This window comes from Callionymus lyra, chromosome 6 (assembly GCF_982586985.1).
Source record: "Callionymus lyra chromosome 6, fCalLyr1.hap1.1, whole genome shotgun sequence".
NCBI classification, from domain to species: domain Eukaryota; kingdom Metazoa; phylum Chordata; class Actinopteri; order Syngnathiformes; family Callionymidae; genus Callionymus; species Callionymus lyra.
The window spans coordinates 14,124,506-14,148,547 of record NC_141823.1 but is presented as its reverse complement, the minus strand read 5'-3'; the positions used below and the strand labels follow the sequence as shown (position 1 = coordinate 14,148,547).

At 39.3% G+C, this 24,042-nt stretch overlaps 1 protein-coding gene across 1 annotated transcript; it reads left to right on the top strand.

The window, feature by feature from the left end:
• The first annotated feature begins 4,592 nt into the window (after positions 1-4,592).
• On the top strand, positions 4,593-22,096 carry LOC148076463 (SMAD family member 6-like). The gene is made up of 4 exons (XM_087793771.1): positions 4,593-5,723; positions 9,290-9,337; positions 10,009-10,083; positions 21,189-22,096. The coding sequence occupies exons 1-4, from the start codon at positions 5,054-5,056 to the stop codon at positions 21,806-21,808; spliced, it is 1,413 nt and encodes a 470-aa protein (XP_087649897.1). The 5' UTR covers positions 4,593-5,053; the 3' UTR covers positions 21,809-22,096.
• Positions 22,097-24,042: the final 1,946 nt, after the last annotated feature.

Below are 24,042 nucleotides of genomic sequence, written 5' to 3'. Positions count from 1 at the left end.
TTGTGCGATGTGAAATGCAATATTAGTATCAAGTATATGACACTACATATTAGATAACTTGTTTTTGAATTGGGTCAGACGGAATCATCTGATGGCATCAATCACTGTCATATTTGAGATCCTGATTAGGAGGCTGGTGGTTGTCGCCCAGACGTCTGGCTTCACATTATCTCATGTTTTCATAAGGGGGCCCTCGGAGTCTGAGTGGTCTCGGCCTGTAAGTGGACATCGGGACTGTTTTGTGTGACCACCAATGTTTATGTGTGCGACTGAGTGCTGAGTAAACTGCAGCGTCGGTCGAGCAACACGGTGCCTGTCATGTCTCTGGTCTTGAGACGAGCCATTACCGGAGGGATGAAGCCGATGACACGCTGTTCGTCTTGACCCCCCCCCCCACCTACCCCCCCAACCCCCCCCCAACCTGGCCCCAAGGACTCCTCTGCCTCTCCGGGAGCCTGCAGGTCTGCCACTGGTCAGACACGGAGACGCAGAGTTGACATTTTATTTTGGGAGGTGGTTTGGTGCGGGACACTCAATCTACTTCAGTAGCAACACACGACTCTTAGAATCAACACTCATTAACGCGCTTAATAGACATTTTAAAAACACGTTTCTCAGTGTTTAAATGGTAAACATTTATAGTAGCCTCTGTTCTCAAATGAAAAAGTATTTTCAGGAAGCTTTTTTTTTGTATAACCAGAAGTACACGGTAAAAAAAGGGTTTTCGAGTTGTTGATCTAGATCTAAATCAGGGGATGGCTTTGGAAAATGTAACTTGCTTGGAAACTCACATTTGTAGGCTTTTACTGTCTCTCAGTTATTCTATTGATACACTTCATTTATTCGTTTTTTAATTATGCACTTTGTGACCTTTGTCTAAAATTTAATTTACAATATATGTGAGACCAAAAAGGCACTTAAACCACGTCCTGAAGTCGTATTTTAAAAAGAGTACATGTTAATTTTTGGCCCCTGGAGTCTTTTAAAGACAATCCTGCATTGATGGATCGGGTTTCATGGCCTGGAAAAGGCCGATGTGTTGATGAGACCACTAAAACATTAATCAGAGGACGAGGTTCTTCCAAACAGCTCCTCTTCCTTGGTTGCTTCTGATTAAGTTACAAGGGGAATCACATTTTCAACAGGTGCCCGGTGAACCCCGACTGATCCGCCTCCTTCTTCCCTTCGACTGGCTCCAGAGTGTCATTGCAACTCGACTCCGACATCTTCAGGAAGCTCTGCCGGTCTCTTGCAGAATTCTGGCCCGGGTGGGATTACAGCTGAGCGTGCGGCGGACACACGCGGCCCACTCTGATGACACGGAGTGTGAACTATCACACAAACACACGTGTTAATCCTGCGGTGGTGTCTTCCACCCGGACCAGACTCGCAGGAAGACAGTGTCAGTATCAAGCAGTATGAGAGACACTCACTTTGGCACAGACACACTCGGTGGGAGAGCTGGCCAGGAGCCTCTGAGGTGGGGTGTAGGCGGGGGGGGGGATAACCTAACCCCCATGTGCCCCCCTGTTTATCCCTCTGTGACCGTCTGGCCCCTGCGACTGTCTACCACCATGTGCTCTATGCTGCTAATTTAGAAAGAGATGCGTTGGCAATGTTTTGGCAATTTTATACCCTTAAAATTCAGACGTCTTTCACACACTGACGTTTCCATTGCGTGTTTATTTTTCCTTGAACTAAACTATGTAAGCTGTCCTACGTCAGAGGCGACCAGTGCAAATATATTAAGGGCAAAATGTACATTTTATATCGTTCAAAGCTGCATCTTACATACATAGACATAGTAGACAATCTCAACTCAAAACACATCTGTTTAAAACTGCTTATTCCATTTGATGCTATTCCTCTAACCTTGTCTGCTACTTTTTATTTATACACATTTTATTGTTGTGTTTTAAATGTTTTATGTATGTCACCTATGTATTTTGACCTTGAGTATCAAGAAAGGCGCCTTTAAATAAAATGTATTATTATTATTATTATTATTATTACTTCTTCTTGCCATAACTAGGTTTCATTTTCCTTAGAAAAAAAAACCCCCAAATTGTCCAAAATAAACAAAAAAACAACAAAAACAATTATACGTTTTTTTATGACGAGGCCTCATGAAACAGCTGTGAAAGGAAGACACTATTGCTGTGTCTCAAATCGCATACTTTTCTAAGTTCACTGTACTCACTGTATGACCGTACTTACTTGCGCAATGATACAATTTCAACCTGTAGTACTGTCTCAAATCAAACACTGCCGCTACACACTTACCGGAAATGACTCGACAGCTTCTTCTTCTACTACTTTTTAAGGCTGATCGCTGTGTTGTGTTGCTTAGTGGTAAAATTGGTGTTTTTATCGAGACGTTTACGACGGTATCTGCTCTGAAGATGCGTCGTCAGCGTCGGTTTAGCATCATCTACGTCACTAAAATGGCGGCCATTTAGGCGGGAAAGCGTCTATCGTTCCACACTTTTCTTGCCATTTGAGTGCTCATGTTCTGGGTCTTCCCTTGGTTTCTTACGGACGTGACCTGCCCTGAACATCTTACCGACGGGGGGTCCAGGAGACATCCTGATCCGATGCCATAGATATCTCATCTGGTTCCTCTTTACATGGAGTAGCTCTAGACCCTGGTGGATGGCAACTCATCTCAACCTACAGTATATCTAACGGAGAGTCCAGCCTCCCTGAGGAGAAAACTTAACTTGGCCCTCTTGTATTTGTGATCCTGTTCTTTAGGTCACTTCGCAGAGATCGTGAGAATAGTTGATGGTAGAGACGGAGATGGATTGAAATACTGATTTGAGTCTCACCTCCCTCTACAGCATGACGGATCAGAACAGTGTCTGTACCACAGCTGATGCCATCAATCCACCTGTCAATCTCATTCTTGATCAGGATCCTAAGATTATTTAACTCTCTGTGGGACAGGATCTCTTTTTCTGGGCGGTAACCAGCAAAGGGAGATAGATATTGGTTGTTTTTTTATTGCAATTTCATTGATTCACCGTTGATACTTTGTAACCGAGGTAGAGACAAAATTCAAGAAATGTAAGTAAGTAAGTAAGAAATGTTATTTGTAAAGTGCCTTTCACAGACCCGGTGTTTTGTGACCCTGGTTTGGAAAAGCGCTATATTAATAAAAATTACTTACTTACTTACTTAAACAACAAAACAATACAAACAACAATAGGTACAAATTTAAAAAGACAACACAGAAGAATCATTTGGCCATGTTGTTTCATGTAAAGTAAATGTAAGAACTACTTTTAAAATAATGTCCAGAAGCATATATCTAGTGTAGGAATATGATGGGGTTATTGTCCAAAATGGAAGATTTGAAGATAACAAACAGCCAAACTTACAAATCCAAAAGGATCTTTACTAGCACTTGAACCCAATGATACTGACATGATACCGTCCTGAAACAATCCTGAATTTCATGAAATGAATTTATTTTATACGTGGTATTGGTGACTGCTGGATATTATACAAACACAATAGAGGTACAATGTATTACATCTTCAATATCCTTCTTCTCAAATGGAGCAGCAAGATGTTGTGTCTTTAAGAATGGAGGAACTCGAAGCTCTGTTTGCGCAACAATCAGTGCAGCTCCGAGCCGCCAAAGTGTCTAGACTGGCACATGATGGCGGGAACCAACCAACTGCTCCAGAACCAGAGAGACAGAAGGGGATAGAGTGGGAGAGAGAGGGTGGGGGGTGGACCTGCTGGTAGGGGGTTGTCTGAACTGCAGGAACAGTCCTGGGCTGCAAAAATAAAAGCACCACACACAGTGAAGAGCAAGAATAGACAAATAAATAGATGCTTAAATTGACTTATTTATTTGTTGGTTTTATCTTGATTTTTATAATTGATGGTTATCATAGAGATTAACCAAAGTTAGATAAACTACATCAGCAGGTTACTCGCATGCTAAAGGACATCCAATAATCTTAAGACGTTTTTATTTGTTCAGGCTTTTCCTTGATTTTCTGGAACTCCTGTGTTGTTATCAGTTTTATCTTGATCTTTAAAGTATATACTTTATTGAATAATGTTTTGATTGTTTAAGCGCTTTGTGACCCTGGTCTGGAAAAGCGCTATACAAATAAAAATTACTTACTTACTTACAATAATCACTGGGAGTTGAACTCACAACCTCCAATAAAGTTTTACCTTACCTTACCTTACCCCTTACACGGTACAGTTAAGTTTTTAAAACTGAAATCTATTTGACAATGCAACACATACTTAAAAATAATACTACTCAAATGCTTGTTCTTTGTTTGATTTTTTTTAAACGTTTTTTGATTTCCCTTTTTTTATTGTTTATTTATTTTCCGTAGTGAATATTCTACTTTATTGTCATTTCTTACGGAATCATTGCCTTTAATTAAGTTTGAGTTTTATTTTGAAGTCACCTTCAGTCGAAACCTGTCCTCACTCTATCCAGCTTGACTTACGTGTGTGTGTGTTTGTGCACGGCAGTGTGCGTGTTGACGTGTGCGTGTGCGCGGGTGTGTGTGTGTGTGTGTGTGTGTGAGAGGAGGACTCGCAGGGGAGTGGAGAGTAAAGTGATTCCAGCTCACTTTTAAACAACTTCTTCTCTGAACACACTCCGTCCGGCGCCTCGTCCTCTGGATTTATACTCGTCAGAACTTCTCTGAAAAACTTTTTTGGTTCTTCTGGGCTTCCTTTTTGGATCAGGAACCATTGCCGCCGCACATGTTGTAAAAGGGCTCTGTTGTGGACATGGTCTGGCTCTTTTGTGTAGGATCTCCTTGGCATCGTGGGGCTGGAAGGATGGGACAGACTCGCGCCTGCGGACAGACCTTCTTCTCAGGGCTGGTCTAGCGGATCCACATGCGCGCGTATGTGCGCCTAATGCGGCTGGAGACCCGAGTCGGCTGCGCATGGTGCGCGCACCGAGCCAGACCCCGGACTCCCCCAGGACGAGTCTAGTTTCGATGTTGCTGCACCCAAGACCCGGAGGACGGGACCGACACGACGCGTCCCGAACCGTCTAGGTTGTCGTATGTTCAAGTCCAAACGCGCGGGTCTGGTACGGCGACTCTGGAGAAACCGTCTGGTGGTCACTGAGGGCGACGGACGGGATGGAGGCGGACGAGGTGAGGGGGGTCAGTGTGGCAGGAAGATCCGGAGGAGCGAGCAGGTGACCCACGGCGGCGGCGGCGGTCCCGGACTCGGTCCGGCGGAGGCTGCTGAGGACGAGGAGCAACTGGAGGATGACCAAGGAGTCCAGGAGCGCGGACGGGTCCAGGAGGAGGAGACCAGTAGGACGGTGACCTGCTGTCTGTTCGGGGAGTGGGATCTAAGACCTCGATCTCAGAGTCGGGGTCCCAGCAAGGACAGCGGGGGTCCAGGCGCACAGAGGTGTGAGGGTCAGGAGGATCAGGATCTGACCGGTGGCACCTACGCTTTTTTACGAAAGCTCAAGGAGAAGAGTCTGGAGGTTCTGGTGAAGACGGTGGAGACCAAAGGAGGGGTGCCCAGCGAGTGCGTCATGGTGCCAAAGACTCAGCTGCGAGTCTCTCCTCAGTACCTTCTGTGTAGGACGTTCAGATGGAGCGACCTGCAGCCCTCGTCCAGACTCAAGACCCTGAGTCCATGTCAGAACTTCAGCGGGGAGGACGAGGTCAATGTCTGCTGCAACCCATACCACTACAGTCGCCTATGTGGGCCAGGTGAGGAGCAAACACAACTTCCCCGAAACATTGTTAGTTAGTATAAATATATGCTTCTTGTGTACCTCAGAAATAGTCTGTTGATTATATGTGTTTTTGAAGTAAGTAGATTTTGTGGATAACAGAACCATCCATTAATATAAACATCTATGACAAGGTTCAATGTAGGAAGATTTTCAAACTTCAGTCATAAATTCCTATAGAAATACATACAGTATTTGTAAGACAGGTGAGCGGATTAATTCATGGTCAACACCCCTTAACCCTTTCCATTTCAGGCATACTTCCTTCATGTATTTAAACAAACATTTATTTGTATTTTGCCACATGTTTTATCAGATAAATGACAGGTTTGTAATGTGATTTGGGAGAAAAACAAACATATTCATATCCTCTATCATTTATAGTATTGTAGGGATAAGATCAATGGAATAACCCAATGAAAAAGTAAATTAATTCTAAAGAATTGTGTGGAAACTTGTCTGATTGAGACCTTGGCTCCTGCAAGGGTTTGGGTGATGACAAAGAAACAGTGTCTTTGTAATTGTCAGGATAAACCAACATATTTTCTTTACGGCCTAATCTGAATACTTTAACGAAGTTTGGCTAAAAAAATAGAATTTTAAATCAATATGTCAGGTACTAATCATTTGTGGGACTTTGACATGGGGAAATGTTTTATTCCCTTCTTTATATTGACAAGTATTGCAAGATTCATATTCACAATTTAATTTCCAACACTTCTAATAAGAGCTTTGATCCCTTAAATACATTTCATGAACTTGATCAACACAAAAAACAGATTCTCTTAACCCACTTGCTTATTTAGTCAAATAAATATATACTTCATGTGACTGCTGACTATGTATTTATTTTATTTTTATTTATATATTCATTAAGATGAAGAGTATTTTTTAAAATAAGATTTAACTATCAAAAACACAGAAAAATATGTATTAAGAATTAAAGTTGTTTCGTTTAATACAATATGTACTTTTAAATTGTAGTGACACTTTTGGTAAACCTGCAGCACTCATCGACATAAAGCTTATATTTTCTATGGATATAACAAGAGTTAAATAAACCTCAGTCCGTCATGCTGTCATGTTCATCTGTCCACATCAGTTGGAAACTGTTTTGAGAACCCTGGAGCCAAAAACCTGCTCTCGGTCATGATGAAAAGATGTTAAACATTCCTGCAACATCAAGATTTATGTCTCATCCAAGAGTTTACAGTAAAACAACATTCTACATTGTGTTGAGCCCTACAGCTTTAGACGTCAAACGACTTTCTGTTTTTGTAAACCAATTACCTATCTAAGGTTTAACATGTTCAAACGCACATAGAATGTGGAAGAACCTTTTTGTTACACACTTTTATCATCCTTTCCTGACATCTTTTCTTTTTTTTTAACATAGAAACTGCCTCTTTACATTCCAAAAACATGACGTGCTTGATTTAAATTCGCGCAAAACTCTCAATTGAAGCTCTCAAGTTGCACTCGGGCTCTTTTCCCCGACAAGAAGGTTCCTCCTCCTGTTATTTAGGTGAAGGAGTGCCGATAATATACAGTTTGCTTAGAGCTGGCGCCAGACTGACGCGCTGCTATCTGACTGACTGAGGACTCGACAATTACTGCTCTGCTCTTAAAGGGGCCGCAGCCGCAAACCTCCTCCTGCTGCTCCATGTTTACACTGCGAGCAACTGTCGCTCCTACGACTGTTAGGAACAGTAACTACGAAGCTTATCTGGATGTGCTTGACAAAATCATTTGAAATACAACTGTGAATAATAATAACAATTATACAGTTTTTGTTGTTGTTATTAGATAGATATATATTATTGTTGTATTATACTTATTCTTAATTTACTTTTTATTCTTAATATTCCTTTTATTCTTATTCTTACTCTTACTCTTACTCTTATGCTTACTCTTATAATTCTTATTCTTATTCTTATTCTTATTCTTATTCTTCTTACTCTTGTTTTTACTCTTACTCTTACTCTTACTCTTAGTCTTAGTCTTACTCTTATTCTTACTCTTATACTTATTACTTTTGTTTTTACTCTTACTCTTATTCTTATTCTTACTCTTACTCTTACTCCTACTCTTGTTATTCTTACTTACTCTTACTCTTATTCTTATTATTCTTACTCTTGTTTTTACTCTTACTCTTATTCTTATTCTTATTCCTATTCTTATTCTTATTCTTACTCTTACTCTTACTCTTACTCTTACTCTTACTCTTACTCTTACTCTTACTCTTACTCTTACACTTCTTATTCTTATACTTACTCTTCTTATTCTTATTCTTACTCTTAGTCTTAGACTTATTCTTATTCTTATTCTTATTCTTATACTTCTTATTCTTATACTTACTCTTCTTATTCTTATTCTTACTCTTAGTCTTAGACTTATTCTTATTCTTACTTACTCTTATTCTTATTATTCGTACTCTTGTTTTTACTCTTACTCTTATTCTTACTCTTACTCTTGCTCTTGCTCTTACTCTTACTCTTACTCTTACTCTTGCTCTTGCTCTTTCTCTTGCTCTTCTTATTCTTGTTCTTATTCTTATTCTTATTCTTATTCTTACTCTTACTCTTACTCTTACTCTTACTCTTACTCTTGCTCTTACTCTTCTTATTCTTGTTCTTGTTCTTGTTCTTGTTCTTATTCTTATTCTTATTGTTTCAACCAATCATCTATCTCCACTATAACATTTGTTGCTATGGTAGATCATCATCACCAGCTTTGACACAAGCAAATGAACACAATAACAGTTTTGTTTTGATTTATTATTTTTAACAAGTTGATAAATTGCTTTGTACACCTTTTTATGGTGAGCAAAGTTAGAACATGCACACTTACCATTACGACACTAACATCCACAGCAAAAGTTGTGTAAAAACATTACTACAGTGTAGGACTTAACAGTACAAACGACATGTCGCTGATATCAATTTCTCCTTTGGCAGGATAAAAGTATCAAACAGATGAAGCAGTCAACTGTGATCTCTTCCAGACAAAGCTTAGTTCTGCTTTAGAGTCTCAGAGCTGTTGACATAAAGGAGTGCAGGAAGCATTCAGTGGGTCCATCTGCCACGCTTGATCATAGACAGAGTCGGAGGGATCGCTCAGGATTCTCTCCTCCGGTCAAAGTGTTTCTGACATTATTCAGAGCAGATAAAAATCCTCAGGCTTCGCTGCAACACATCAATCACGTGGACGACTCTCCATCTTTGCTGATGACTTGCTCATGTTATATATCAATAATGGTAGATGTGAGCCACTTATTGTGGCGTTATTTATTCTTATTTTTATTATTTACTACAAATGTACGATCTGATGGTTGTTCGAGAGTGATGCTAAAGAATTAGCCGCTAAACGCTAACACAGGGAAGCGTTATTAGTTGAGTTTTAACATCTGGGTTGTGCGTCAGTCTAAAGATTGAGAGAAAATTAAACATTCAATTAAGATGCTTAAACTTATTTTGTGAAAACACTGAAGTAAGTAATTTTCTGCGAGACTCTTGTCCTAATGGTTGCCGTTTGTTTCTCCAGAGTCTCCTCCTCCTCCGTATTCCTGTTCCGATGAACACAAGCCACTCGGTGAGTTTCCCACTAACCTGATTAAAATGGAATAGTTCAGTGAATTTAGGGACGTTCAGTTTAATGCAACATGACAGCAAACAAGTTCGGACTAGAGACAAACAGTCCTGCTGTTTAAATTAGACCGTTTTGTTTTGGTGTTTATATACAGTATATAAAAAAAAAGGTAATTCCAGAACCTGTTTCTAACTGAGGACAATTACATTTAACTGCAGGAATTCAATTATGTTAATACTTTGATTACATAATTTCAATAACGTCGAGACACTCTTAAGGCCGTTTTTTTTAATTGTAGTGGGGATTAATAAGACACAAAAAATGGAGACAAATTGTAAGAAAAAATGTCTGTAAGCATAGTTGGCTAACCGCTGTGGCCAACCTTAACTAATCATTGTTAAGTAATTTGTTTGATTTCACAGATTTTATATTTACACTTAGGCTTTTTCTTGATTTTTTAAAATTTTTTTTTATTGAGTATTGTTGTGATTGTTTAAGCACTTTGTGACCCTGGTTTGGAAAAGCGCTCTATAAATATTACTTCCTTACTTGTTTCTTCAGTTCTTTATAGACGAAAACCTTTCATTTGTTTTTCACTTCATTTTATAAAGTTGAACCGTTAGATAAACAAAACTTTTCCGTGTCTCACCTTTAATCTTTTGTCACTTCTCTAGACTCTACTATGTTTAACACTGAAACTGCGCCTCCCGTCTTCAACGCACCTCCGATCGCGCCTCGAGACGACGCAGGTGAGAGAAGTTCTAAAACACAACAAACACTAATGACCATCCAGTGTGAATGGAAATCATCGTTGGCTTGAAAATAGAGTCAAAACTTTCCTTCACGTGGCTTCGTTTCTCTCTGTACGAAACACATTGGAGTGAGTTGAAGTTGCAATAAGATCCCGGAGCATACACCCAATCCCTCTTTCGCCTCGTGATCCACCCATCCCCCTCTTTCCCTCTTTCTTCCCCCAAATCCCTCCATTTCTCTCAGCAATTGAGCAGTGGAAAGAGGCTGGCATTTTGGGGGGTGGGGAGCCCGGCGTCTCTGATGAGAGTGAGGTGTAGAGTTTAGTGTGTGTATATGAGGAGGGTGGGGGGGGGTCGGCTGACTTTGGACAGGAAACAGCCCCCTCTAGATGATGAAACTGTAGCTTTATTTGTTTAAGTGCTGGGGTCGCCTGGAGAGGTTAGGAGTAACCCACAAATTCACCTGAGAAGCCTCTCGACTCTCCTTTGAGGACGCTGTTGAAACGGGAATATGTGAAGTTTGTGTCGTTTCACCAGAGCAGTGTGTATGGAGGCGGGCTCCTGGGAGATGTTGCACGTCCAGAAACACACTTTTGTCAAAGTAATTGAGCCAGTTTCTCACCAGAATGATGGTGGATACTTTATTTTTCTCCCGCGGTTCTGTATCAATAAGTATCAGTAGCAAATAGTAACAATAATCAATTTAAAAGCAGTTTAGTTTGTTAGAAAACATATAAAATCATATGGTTAACAGAAATACTGTATATGTGTCATTGATCTTTCATGATCCATTAAAAATTGTGTTAAACATTAATTTAACAATATACTAAAAAATCTACACATTTTAGATAAATAAATTGATATTTTACTTCATGGATCTTGTAAATGAATAAGAACCTTGAAGGTCCTTTGAAAATTGGCTCTGAAACTATTCATTTAAATTACACATCTTTTAAACCAACTTTTGAAAAATAATTTCATTATTCAGATCATGTATTATGTACTATACTATATGTTTTGTAATTTTATGTGTACCACTTACACTTTCTGGCTATTACAAAGACACTGTTTCTTTGAGTAGAATGGTTTACAGCGGACGACATCATAAGGTTACACCAGAGACATGACAAAAAGAACAAAAAAGAGTTACTCCTCAGGTGGGAAAAAGACAAAAATATCAAATATCAAATCTATACATACATATATACTTTGTACATATAAAAAGGAAATTGTTTGTCTTAGTATCAATAAAAAAAGTTGTGCACCTTAAATAAACACAAACACTTAAGTGTTGTTTTAGAACAAATGGATCAGTTTTGCAAGAAGATGTGAAGTGTAAGTGCCAGACAGTGTGTGTGTGTGTGTGCGTGTGTGTGTGTGTGTGTGTGTGTGTGTGTGTGTGTGTGGTCTCAAAGACCCCGCCTTCTATACCCTTCTCTTCAGAGGCGAGACCTGGTTTTAAAGGAGACATCACAGAAGTCACACAGAACATTTTCAACATGTGACTTTCTTGTCTGTCGGCTTCTACCTTGAAACCCTCAAAGCACGTAAAACAAACACGCAACATCAATGAAATACGCAGATATTCTGCGTGTTTGTTTGATCTTTTTTTCATTTTATTACACCTGATTGTTTGACACAACCCTGTGATGTTTTTCTTGGGAATAAGCAGAAGCTCGGAACATGTTTTTCAGCACTCGTGCATCTTTTTGTCTTCTCTTTTTAACCAGATGTTTACCGAGGGTTTAGAAGTAAGCTGCTGCAGCAGGGCGGAGTCCATACATACCTTTGCCCTGGCCTCTTTTATCATTCAATCAGTGAGCGTTCCTTTAAACCAACTCTCCAGCAGCAGCGGCGGCCGAGAGGAAATGTGAGCTGGAAGTTTGGCTGGACTATGTCATTGTGGAAGAAAAAAAAGCTGTCAGAGAGCTTATGAATTGATCCAGTGAGAGACGCTTAGCTTTTTAATGTTTGAGTTTGACTGAAGTTACACTCGATACTCAACAAAAACACTTTAAGAAAGATTCCGACTCGTGTCAATGCTGAGTCAGCCGTATCACGGATCAAAAGCTTTTTGAACTTGTTTGTTGATCAGGGTTAGCATTAGGGGTGTCGAGGCTTGTAGCCATTGTGTAATCGGTGAAACGCAGTTGCGCTATAGAGCCACTAGAGGGTTCTGTCAAACACCTCCTAATCCCATTACAGCAAAGCCCTTCCAGTAGTAATCAAACAATACATCTTTATTCTTATAGACCCCCTGTATTATAGATAATATAACAGATGAATCAAACAACTTAATTTACCGTATTTTTCAGACTATAATGTGCATCTAAAATACTTAAATTTCCGAAAAATGCACAGCACACCCTATAAACATTATGTATTAATTCTATGTGTTCAACTTACTGATCTTAAACCAATTTAATGTGCTACAAAAATCCAAAATATGTTAAAAATTTGGTAAAATACGAAGCAGCGCCGCAAGTCACCTTAGTGTTACTGCGTGAGTCACCATATGTAATACTGCAAAGGTAAACTATATTTATTTTGTAATTCACAAATATTGAATACTTCATGAACTTATGAATGAATACATATTTTTGTACTTTTTTGTTCTTTTAACAATCGCTCATAAATGCTTGTCAGTCTTTGCTTCAATTAAGTCTTAAAATGGTTATTCCTTTTTCTAGAGGGTTATTATTTATTATCGGTGTTACAGTTCGCACGTGTAGACGTTGAAACCACAGTTTTAGTTTCACCTTCAAGGTATTTTTTTGTAATGTCTGATTCATCTTCAAGCTCGATGGTCATAACGAGACGGAGCTTTATTGCCGGTTTTATTACTTCCTGCTCCAGTCCCGACAAGACACCCAGTGGTACGACCTGGTGTTTCTGCCTTAAACGTGCCCATCATGAACACTAAAGTCGACCGATTAACCTGGTTGACCCGAGGGTTTTTTCGTCCTCCAGCTCATGAGCAACGTAAACATATTACGGTAAGACAAGAAAAACCTTTTCGCCTCCTTCCTCCCGGTGATTTTATTTTCGTGGCTTATTTGCCCGCATAGCGAGGTATGAGCCAAACATCCTGTCTCAAAGCTCTGTCTGCACTCGTGCAGCATTAACCCCATGAATCGGCCCTTTGACTGATGGGGCACGGCCCAGGAATGTTGGGAAATTGGGAAGGTGAGGGGGGGAGTCGGGTCTCACAGAAGTGGGAGGGGGGGGGGGGGATCGAGGGGTCTGACTCTGGGGAGTGACATGTGATACAAGTTTGAACATATCACCGTTAATGCTTAAGAAACATGGAGTGTGGAGGGGGGGGCGACATTCCTGGAAGATTGGACGACAGTCGGGAGGGAGCGGAGTAAGACCAAGTTCGTGAAGCGATCCGGGTCGGACCTGGATCGACACCCGTTGGATAAGGTTTTTTGAAAAATATGTCCTCATGTCAGGCCAAGCGAAGGGGAAACGTAGATATGGAAACCCGTGAAGCATAAACACGGCGCAGGAGACCGAAGGTAAACAAGCGGAGCTGCAGACAGTGAGAATCTATCAGTCTGAGTCTAGACGGGTCCTCTTAGTGACCCGAACCTCCGGCCCGTTTGCTGGCACGTGGACAAACCCCGGCTCTTATGCTTGACTGAGACACATTAGACGATGAAATTCAATGTCAAGTACTGGCCCATTAACCGTTTACCATTTCCTCAAATATTTTTCCACCATGGCTTCCCTCCCTCAGAGTCTGATCTTTTGTCGTCATTAGACAACATCTCACATTAAACTTCATCCAAGTCGTCGTCAACTGTCTCCTCTTTATGACTCTATCTTTAATCCGCCCTAGTCTGAAAAGTTACTCCTTTTTTCCCCCTTCTTCTTTTTCTTCTTCATGTCTTTCTTCTCTCGCATGTTTTTGTGCCTTCAGAGTTTTAAAAGGAGGTTTGAATTACAGGACTGGCTGTGGCTTTTTTGTTGTTCCCTCAGAGTTTCTGCCAACTCGCAATTTGGTTTGTGGAGTCCTGCCACGCTGCTGAACCTAAAGATTCTTTGCAGATGTTGACCGGCTCAGATTCTTCAGAGATGTAGGAGACTGTGTCGTGCTCCGAGTTTGTTCAAAATGCCTCAAGCTTGTGTTAGGAAGCAGGTTTTTTTTTATTTTTTATATCATCCGGTGTCTGTTCTTCTTAAACTCTTCCTCTCGATTCTAAACAATAATTGCTTTTACACATTGATTGCCATCGAAAAAGTTTGTCTTCCAAAAATAAGAAACTGATGATCAGTGCCAGACACGTCCAGAGGGGCCACAGTATGTACTGGGACTCTTGTCACCGTGAGTCAAACCTAATCTATTTAAAGGTTTTTTTCATGAATTTTTTTTTTTTTTTTGGATTCATAAAAACGACTCCATGTTAAAACTCCTATAGTAGTTCCGAAGTGTAAATAAGTATTTTCTAAGATATTCAAACATGTTGTTTAGTTTATATTTTATATTAATACATGCCTTTATTTCCTGTTCCTGTTTTTATGTAATACGTGTAATGTCGTTTTGATTTAGTTTTTTAATTTATTAATTTATTATTTTAAAGATAGAAAAGGTAGCAGAGAGAAGAACAATACTTATAATTATATATATATTTACAGTATATATATATTTATTTATTTTTCCGCTTTATTATTATTGTTTGTTTTTCTTTCATCATGTTTATTTCTTTCTCATATTATTATTTTTAATACAACTTTAAGATATATATATTTTACATTGTAGAATGATATTTATTAAGTGTGTTTAAATAAAAGTATTTTCTTCCCCGATGTTTTTACATTATAGATTGTATAATACTTCCCATAATATTATCCTCTTTTATATAATACATACTATACCTACGCTTTATTAAGTCATAGTTATGCTAGTTGTCTTCTGTTATTTTATCTTAACATTTTTCTTCTTCAGAATTCGGAATATGAGGTCATGAAAGGTAAATTAATCTGATATAATTGTATTTAAACAAACATTTTACATGTAAGGATTCAATAGCTGGTAAAATAAAAATAAAAATAAATAAATAAAGTGTTTAAAAAAAGATCTTTATCATCTTTAATTAACTTCTTTTGTTAATGAACAAAGATTGTTAAAAAAAAAAGTGTTTAGAAATAACCTGTCCTCTCATTTGTTTATTTAGGAAGTTTCCTTACATTTTACTTTGAAGCCTCGGTCTGTCAGCAGGAACAGCTCGACGACCAAACTGAATGTCGTAAATGTTGGAGCAGGAATGTAGCACTTTCCAAGTAGGAACACTGTTTATTTTAGGGCGGTTCTGTTAAATGTAGCTGGAAAATCGACTTTAAAAAAAAAAAGAAATCTGGCAGCAGACGCTGTGTGAGAACGTAAAACGACTTCATTTCATTGAATAAAAATATTCAAGTGAGGATGACGTCGGCAAGTTCAGTTCAGTGGGTCACGATTGATTGAGCCATTATAAATATATTGATTTAAAGACAGTCGCATCATGAATGCAACTTTGAAGCTCTTTACATAGTAAATAATGAACAAGATTCTGCTTCTTAGGAGTGAATGTATTTTTTGCAGGATTCCGAACCATTCACTTCCCATATGTTCAATGATGTTTGAAGGTGTGAAAAGTCTTCTGTCAGACCGCGTGAGTCTCAATGAGACACTTGTCAACTTGACCTCTGTGACGGGCCTGAGCGGGGGAGGAAGTGTCGAGGAAGAGGGCCTGTCCAGGAATGTGTTGGAAGGGGTGAGGGGGGGGGAGCCGGCCTGAGACTTGGAATTTCATACTCTAATTCTTCCTTATAAAATCATATTGTTGGATCAGGATGTTTGGATTCATTTCCTATCTCTGTGTAAATGGTAGATTGTATAATGATGATGATGATGATGATGACGATGATGATGATGATAGGGGGACGGCTGCCTGTAATCTGATTGGTTCTCAGCCACAGTAATATAATCATATATCTCGTCTATGACGTCAAACGTTTTTAAGCGGGTGATAAAAGACTTGCAGTCGTCCAGGATGCAACAATCTTTTCCAAAACCTAAAGAGTCTTCGGCCAAACTTTGTAGCGACGAAGCCGATACAGGAAACTTTTTCCCTCTTCCTCTTTAAGAAAACTTTCACCTGAGAGAGTTAATATCCGAACCGTTCCCGAGAAGTTTTTTGTTTTCATGTCTATAAGTCGTGGCTGCAGAAACATCCCAAGATGGAGTGGAGGATGGAAAAAAAAGGCGAAGAAAGGCGAGCGTGCGTGTGCAGGAATGTGTATGTTTGTGTTTGTGAGCCCCGCCACGTTGGACTGTAAAAGGCCACGTCTGGCGATAACGCGTCCTCTGATGGCAGAGATAGTGGAGACGCCAGCTCCAGAGATTGCAGGGTGGAGGTTGTTCACAAACACTTGGCTTGTTTTCTTTTCGCTGCTCGGCCCTCACTTTTCCCAACATTGGAGTCTGAATCAAAACATAAACGGCGAACAACAGTCAGTAGCTAAACTCTCTCCTCCCTTTTCTGCCCCCCCTTTTTTCACTCGCTCCCCAAAACCACCCACTTCTTTCAACGCAGTGGAAGAGTCTAATAACTGGAGGGGAATCTAATGCTTGGCACTGGATGAAAGACGAGGGTCTCCCTCCCTCCCTCTTTTTCTCACAGTCTCTTTCTCTCTTCATTTTTCCATGGATGCTGGTTATGCTTGGCAGGTTCTCTCTCTCTGACACTCATTTTTCTGCTCCCTCTATCACTTTGTCTCTTTTGTTTCTGCTCCCTCACTTCCCGCTATAGCCCCCCCCCCCCCCCTCACCCCGCCTTCAGGTTAAAGTTTCTGTTCTGACTCAGATCTAACTTCACATTGTTTTTTTTATTTAATAATGTCTCATTTTCAAGTTAATACTTTTCGAGGTAAATAAATACAGTCCCGACTTGCCGAAGGGTTTTTAGGATTCTTGAGTCTGATCTTCAGTACTTGGTATACCTTTGGTATATTAACCTTTGCTATACCAAGTACTGAAGGGGTGTAGAAAATATTGATACACCGATATATATCACTATGTTTTTTTTTTTTTAATTGTATCAATGTTCAACAGCACTGTTTTGGTATGTTTAGGCTTCTTATAAAATTGTATTTTTTATCATAGTTCTTTAATAGTTTTTATTTCAATTAAGTGTATATAGAAGTCGTTTTTTTCGTCTTCTCCAAATCCTGTGAGATCCCAGGGATGACTAAGGACGAGAGGATACAGTGGATTCTAGCAACGTTTCAAATCTGATGGTTAGGCATTTTTGGTATCAAAACAAATTAAAGAAGTTGACATCAAGAGTCATGTAGTGTGTAAATTCTCCCCAGAGTCAAGTATTCGAACAACGCTACAAATATATCGTCACTACATTATCACAATATATCATATTGATGTAACGTGAGACCTTTCGTATTGTCAGATTCTTGCCGAAACACAGCTCTACTAAGCAGCTAATTTCCATGTGTTTTGTGTTTTTTAAGGCCCTCAAGCTTTGATTTACTCATCTGTTTTTCTCTTAACAAGACAACTCGACAACTGTTCAAAAATTATAGATGATACGCTGAATAAGAGTTTGATGATAGATTAAGATACAATCGATTAAACTTAAGTGGTATTCTGAATAACCATCTGGATCCAAGAAGCTTTTGAAGAATATGTCAGCTTTCTTCTGGGCTCCTACTGGGTGTGTGTTGTGTTGAGCTCAATGCTATCAATTTTATTTGTAATGCTTAAATAAGTATCACTATAAACTACAAAGAACCTACATTAAGGTATCTCTCTCCGTCTCATCGCTCGTGTAAACAAACGCGACAGTTTTACAGTGTGAAATTAGATCCTAATCAAACATTACTGAATAGAAAACAAGATAACATCCATAGATAACTTGTTTCAAGTGTCCCGCGACGGAGCGCCAGTGTACCAGATGAGATTGGCACTAAGAGACACTGATGTTGAAATGAAATAACAAAGGCTACTTATCTAATTGCTAAACTGTGCTGTTAAATAGTGGCGAGCTTAAACGCTTGCAGGACACTGTAATTGCTGCCAGCCTTCACGCACACACGGAAACATGCAAACAATCACTTTTGTTTTAACTTTCTGAGCTTGAAAACACAAACACCACGATCAACATCCAGCTTGAACTTTACATTTCCTTTAAGGAATGTCGTCGACCCCTTCATGTCGTTCATGCGTTCATAGCGATGAGTTAAGATAAGATAAGTGACTAAATAAGAAAACATCGGCGCAGCTGTTCGTCTACTTTTGTGTCGCTCTAGTTAAATTTGGTGACCACCAAAGTCAGAACCACCACAGAGGTGGTCTGAGCGCTCGGGCAGGTGTTTACATGTCTGTCTGCATTTGGTGTCTGCTCAGTGTCTGCTACATGGCTAGCTCTGAGAGCAGCGTTACTGCAGCCTCCATTGATGTACCGACATGTTACAAACAACAACAATATTCCGTCTGTCAATCATTTATTTCACTGCATCAGTGAGTGAAGCTTTTGATTGTGTGTTTGACTTCAATTCAGGAGTTCAGCATTCCTGGGAATTGTAGCTAAATTCAGGCCAACGTGTTTTTTCATCCTCATAGTTCAATTTGATTTCTCCTAATAAGATCACCAAGTGTATAAAGCAGCAGTATGTTAGATTAAAACGATTGTTTCTGGCTCCCCCAGTGTCAGAAAGATGTAACTGCAATTTTGTGGAGCCTTCGCTTCTTTCCACATTTGTTAGCAAAACAAAAAAAAAGAGCCTCTTGTCTTGTCAATTTTCTTGTTTTATCTTTGTTGGTTAAAAGTTTCTCAATACTTTTTCACTGTCTCTGACCCACTCCTGTGAAGTAGTTTGGTGGTCATGTGACCCTCTCAGATTCTCCGACTAGGTCCAGGAGTTGTGTAGTTAAGAACACACTTTGGATGAAAACTGCTCAAAATGAAACCCATCATGACAGAAAACAACATTTTCATTAAATAAACAAATAATAATAACTGTAGCGCTGCCTTTAGATGTTTATTTACACATTTCTATTCACAGACGTCTTGTTTGCTTCACATGTTGACTTTTCGGAGCGAGACGTAAATCCTCTCTAAACTCTTACGACATCTGAGAAGAAAACTATCAGAGCGAGAATACACTTATTTTTTATTTTCCCCATAAAGTCTGTCACTTTAATTTGACAAACTCATTAGTGACATGAAAGAGACCCTTTAACAAGAATTCTTGCACAATATTAAACGATCAAATGAAGTGAGAAAATCTATAATTAAATGTAAAAAAAAACACACAAAAAAAAAACGAATAAGGAGTCGTTTTGATTGCGAGCTCATAACGTCGCCTCGTGCTTCCCCTGACATGTTTGTGTTGCCTTATTATAGGGAAGAGCATGGCTTGTAAAAGTGTGTGTGTGTGTTTGTGGGAGTGTGTGTGTGTGAAAGAGAGAGAAAGAGAGAGAGAGAGAGAGAGAGAGAGAGAGAGAGAAAAAAGAGGGAGAGATCCTGCGAGCTGAGCAGCTCTCTTATTGGAGAGCTGTAAAAACTCCAGACCGCAGGAGTTGCCAGCCTGGAATTCACTAATGACACACGTGGGCTTCAGATGAGAAGTGCAATGTGTGTGTGTGTGTGTGTGTGTGCGACACCGTGTATGTTTAAATACATTTATATATTTGTCATTTTAATTTAAAAAAACAACAAAAAAAACAACTTATCTTGTAGATATACTCAATATCGTGACGTGTGCACGCACACACACACACACCTACACACACAGACCAAGACACGCTACAGCCACACACATGATTGCTGGACGTGAAAGGAATGGGGCCACAGGCACATGGCTCTTTAAATCCTCTGTGTCAATAGAGTCTCTGGAGAAAAATAATGGCATCACTCTGTGTGGGAGTTAATGTGAGCTGATAGCATGAGGGCTAGGGGGGTCAGGGGGTTCGTGGGTTTGCACTAGGTTGACAGAGAGCTGAATACTTTTCCAAAACTCCCACTTGTGTCTCAAACTCTGGACCTGGAAGAAGTTTTTCCAGAAAAAAACAACAAAAAAAGTTTATTCCAGGAGTCGCCGTAGATCGATCAGGTTCACTTGGGATGTGAAGAATCCATCAGCTGCGTCTCTCTTGAGTCAAACACCCTTCATACACTTAATAATGGATTATATTTAACTGTGATGAATTAAATATAATCTGTACCAACAATGTCATTCCTCTGATTAAACACCTAGACACCATTAAACCTGGCCGAGCAGCTTCACTTCAAGTAGTTTTTATTTGAATCATGACATCATTAACAGCTTGCGTGACATTTAAACATATTTATTTTTCACAATCTCTGGTTGGATAACGGTCACAGGCCCCATAATAAAATCTACATAAGGGCCACTTTTAGACCAGGTAAAGACACGTTGAGATCAAGATCTCTTTTGTCACATCATAGGTAAACAAAAGGGAGGCAACTACTACTAAACAAACACTGAAATACAAGTATACAAACATAAAGTGCAGGTTAAATTGTGGTCACATTAACAGGTTAAAAACATACACAAATTAAACCCTGTTTTCAATGATTAATTCCTTAAGCTACTTCTTTTTATACTCTTGTTCTTTCCAGCTAATGAGATCGTTGGGTAGAATTGTATGTTGTATATTGTATCGCTGCAGTGCATTATGGGACTTGTAGTTGATGGCCTTATATTGGAAAGCCACGAAAACAAAATGTCCTCCACTTGGTATTGAACTAGAAAATAAGTCAATAGAGCTCAGATCTATACAATTCTTTCTTAACAATATTGGAATTTGATCTTTTTATCAATATATCATCTATGCATGATACATTTTTAAGCATCTGTAATAGCAAAGAGCTAAATGGTAGAGCGTGAGAAGTGCTTCTTGGATCCACATGAACTCCAGAACACGACGACTCATCTGTTTTTGTTTTCATCTTCGATATTTTACAAACCAAAAATCTGACTAATAGAACCAAACAGTCGTGCAACGGCGACTTTCGTCTTTGTTTTCCATCTTGACAATGATCTGAACACCATATTCATGTCCCTCTCTCCTGCAGACACTGGTACCTCCATCGGATCCTCGTCTTCCAGCGGCCCTCACTCCAACTGGTGCAGCGTCGCCTACTGGGAGCACCGCACGCGCGTGGGTCGCCTCTACCCGGCCTACGAGTCCTCCCTCAGCATCTTCTACGACCTACCTCAGGGCACCGGCCTCTGCCTGGGCCAGCTCCAGGCCAACGCCTACCACAGTCGGCGCGAGGACCCGGGCAGCCACGCCTCCTCGGGGAGCAAGAGGAGCGGCGGCAGCAGCAGCAGCGTCCAACAGATCCGTTGCAAGATCGGCTTCGGCATCGTGCTGAGCCAGGAGCCCGACGGCGTCTGGGTCTACAACCGTAGTCAGCACCCCGTCTTCGTCCACTCGCCCACTCTGGACATGCTGAGTGCCTGTGGGTTCAGCGTGAAGAGGGTGATCCCCGGGTTCTCCCTCAAGATTTTTGACTATGAGTGCTCCAGTTGGATGAGGGAGCACGGCGTGAAGCCGGAGAGCCAGGAGGGGCCCTGGGACCCCCACAGTATTCAGATCAGTTTTGCTAAAGGATGGGGCCCCTGCTACTCCAGACAGTTCATCACCTCCTGCCCGTGCTGGCTGGAAGTCCTGCTCAACAACCACAGATAACACACACCTGACCCGTATCGGAATTGTAATCTACCTAGATTTAATATAAATTTATATATTTTATAAGATATATTATACGTGTAAATACTTGAGTCATTTTACAATGCTACTATTTATATTTAGGATGAAACGTGGATATGGACGTTATGAAAAAGGAACAAGAAGAAGCACTTTGGATTCTTACATATTCACCCGTTCCTCAGAACCGAAAGCTGTTTTATGTTTTCATCGGTCCGTCAGTAAACATGCCATGAACACATTGTCAATAAAGTATTTGTGTTAAATGAACATTTGTGGTGTACGTCTCTTTGAACCATCCCACCATGTGACTAAAGTGGTCGAATCAAAGAAGACCTTCTTGCTAGAGAGACGATAGAGATCTCCCCTCCATCGTCTCTCTAGCATGTCCTGGGTCTGCCCGAAGGCCTCCACCAGAAGGTTCTACTCCAAATGAGGAAACAAGACTTTTGAATCTATCGCTGAGTTACTGTGTGTGTTATGTCTATGATCTTGTTCTTTTCACCTCATTTAAGGTCTATGAGCTGGATCTGATCAAGAATTCCACCATGAAAAAACATCATTCTCTTCCTTTCTGTACTCCTCCACTTGCTATTGAATATAAATCCAACTTCCATTTTCAAAGACAATCATTGGTTGAAAACACGAGCAGTTATTGATCAAGAGGTGTCTTATGAATGCTTTAAGTTAAGTGATCGATTACAAAAGATGATTATTCTTTACATTACAAAGGCTTTTCAAATGATACATCAAAATGTTAATTAAAATTATCTAGAGAAGAAAATACTCCATGAATAAAATGATCTAGAGAAGAAAATACTCCACGAATAAAATGATCCAGATAAGAAAATACTCCATGAATGAAATGATCTAGAGAAGAAAATACTCCATGAATGAAATGATCTAGAGAAGAAAATACTCCATGAATGAAATGATCTAGAGAAGAAAATACTCCATGAATGAAATGATCTGGAGAAGAAAATACTCCATACATCCTATTATATGGATAATAAAATACTCAATACGTCAAATGGTCTACAGAAGAAAATAAACAAAATTCATCCAATGATTTAGAGAAGAAAACATTCCAGACATTAAAATGATCTAAAAAGCAAAATACGTGATACATCAAATGATCTAAAGAGGGAAATTCTCCATTGATTTAAATGATCTGAATAAGAAAATACTCCATGCATTACCATCAAATAGGGAAGAAAATACTCAATATATTACATTAAAATAATGAAGAAAATACTGCATATAATACATTAAAATAGAGAGGAAAATACTCCATATATTACATTAAAAATAAAGAAGAAAATACTCCATATATTATATTAAAATAAGGAAGAAAATACTCCATATATTACATTAAAATAAGGAAGAAAATACTCCATATAATACATTAAAATAGAGAAGAAAATACTCCATATATTACGTTAAAATAGAGAAGAAAATACTCAATATATTACATTAAAATAATGAAGAAAATACTGCATATAATACATTAAAATAATGAAGAAAATACTACATATAATACATTAAAATAGAGAAGAAAATATTCCATATATTACATTAAAATAAAGCAGAAAATACTCCATATATTACATTAAAATACTTGTTACATCAAATTATCTAGAGAAAAAAAAGCCTTTTCCACACAACAGCTACATTTCTTTTCATTTGAAATGACTTTGAATTCTTGTTCCTAATCGTTCATGGTTAGACGTTGAGCACTTATTTACTCGCCGCTCTTTGAAAACAAACAAATTCATCATGTTTCATTATTTACATGCTAAACACAGTTCTTTCATTTCAGTTCTTGGAAGTTACATCAAAGTTGGCTAACATTGATGGAAGTGTTGTGATGTGAAGGCACATTTTTCTGGCTCCGTGGAGAAGAGATGTTTTCCTTCTGTGACTTTGAGCTGTTTTTGTGACAAATTCATTCATCTCGTAAAAAGTATCTTGTAGTTCCTCAAACCCTCCGTGTAGATATTTAGAGCAGAAGAGATGAACCGCCTGGTTTCACCTCCAGAGGTTATATTTAGTCTAAAACAAAAACTCCAGTCACACCTTTTTCCTGGATCCATAAAAAAGTTCTTTACCCATCAGTGGTTTGGCTCCTGATGCGTGTTTGTAAACACTTTTAATAATTATGCAGCAACAGCTTGATCATATTTTGTTAACGTTCAATCTTGGCAGGAAAAGAAGGC

Bases quoted from the DNA above. Each gene is read 5' to 3' on its own strand.
- LOC148076463 (XM_087793771.1), top strand. From the start codon at position 5,054: ATGTTCAAGTCCAAACGCGCGGGTCTGGTACGGCGACTCTGGAGAAAC. The intron at 5,724-9,289 runs GTGAGGAGCAAA...TTGTTTCTCCAG, and splicing joins CAGTCGCCTATGTGGGCCAG to AGTCTCCTCCTCCTCCGTAT. The intron at 9,338-10,008 runs GTGAGTTTCCCA...TCACTTCTCTAG, and splicing joins CGATGAACACAAGCCACTCG to ACTCTACTATGTTTAACACT.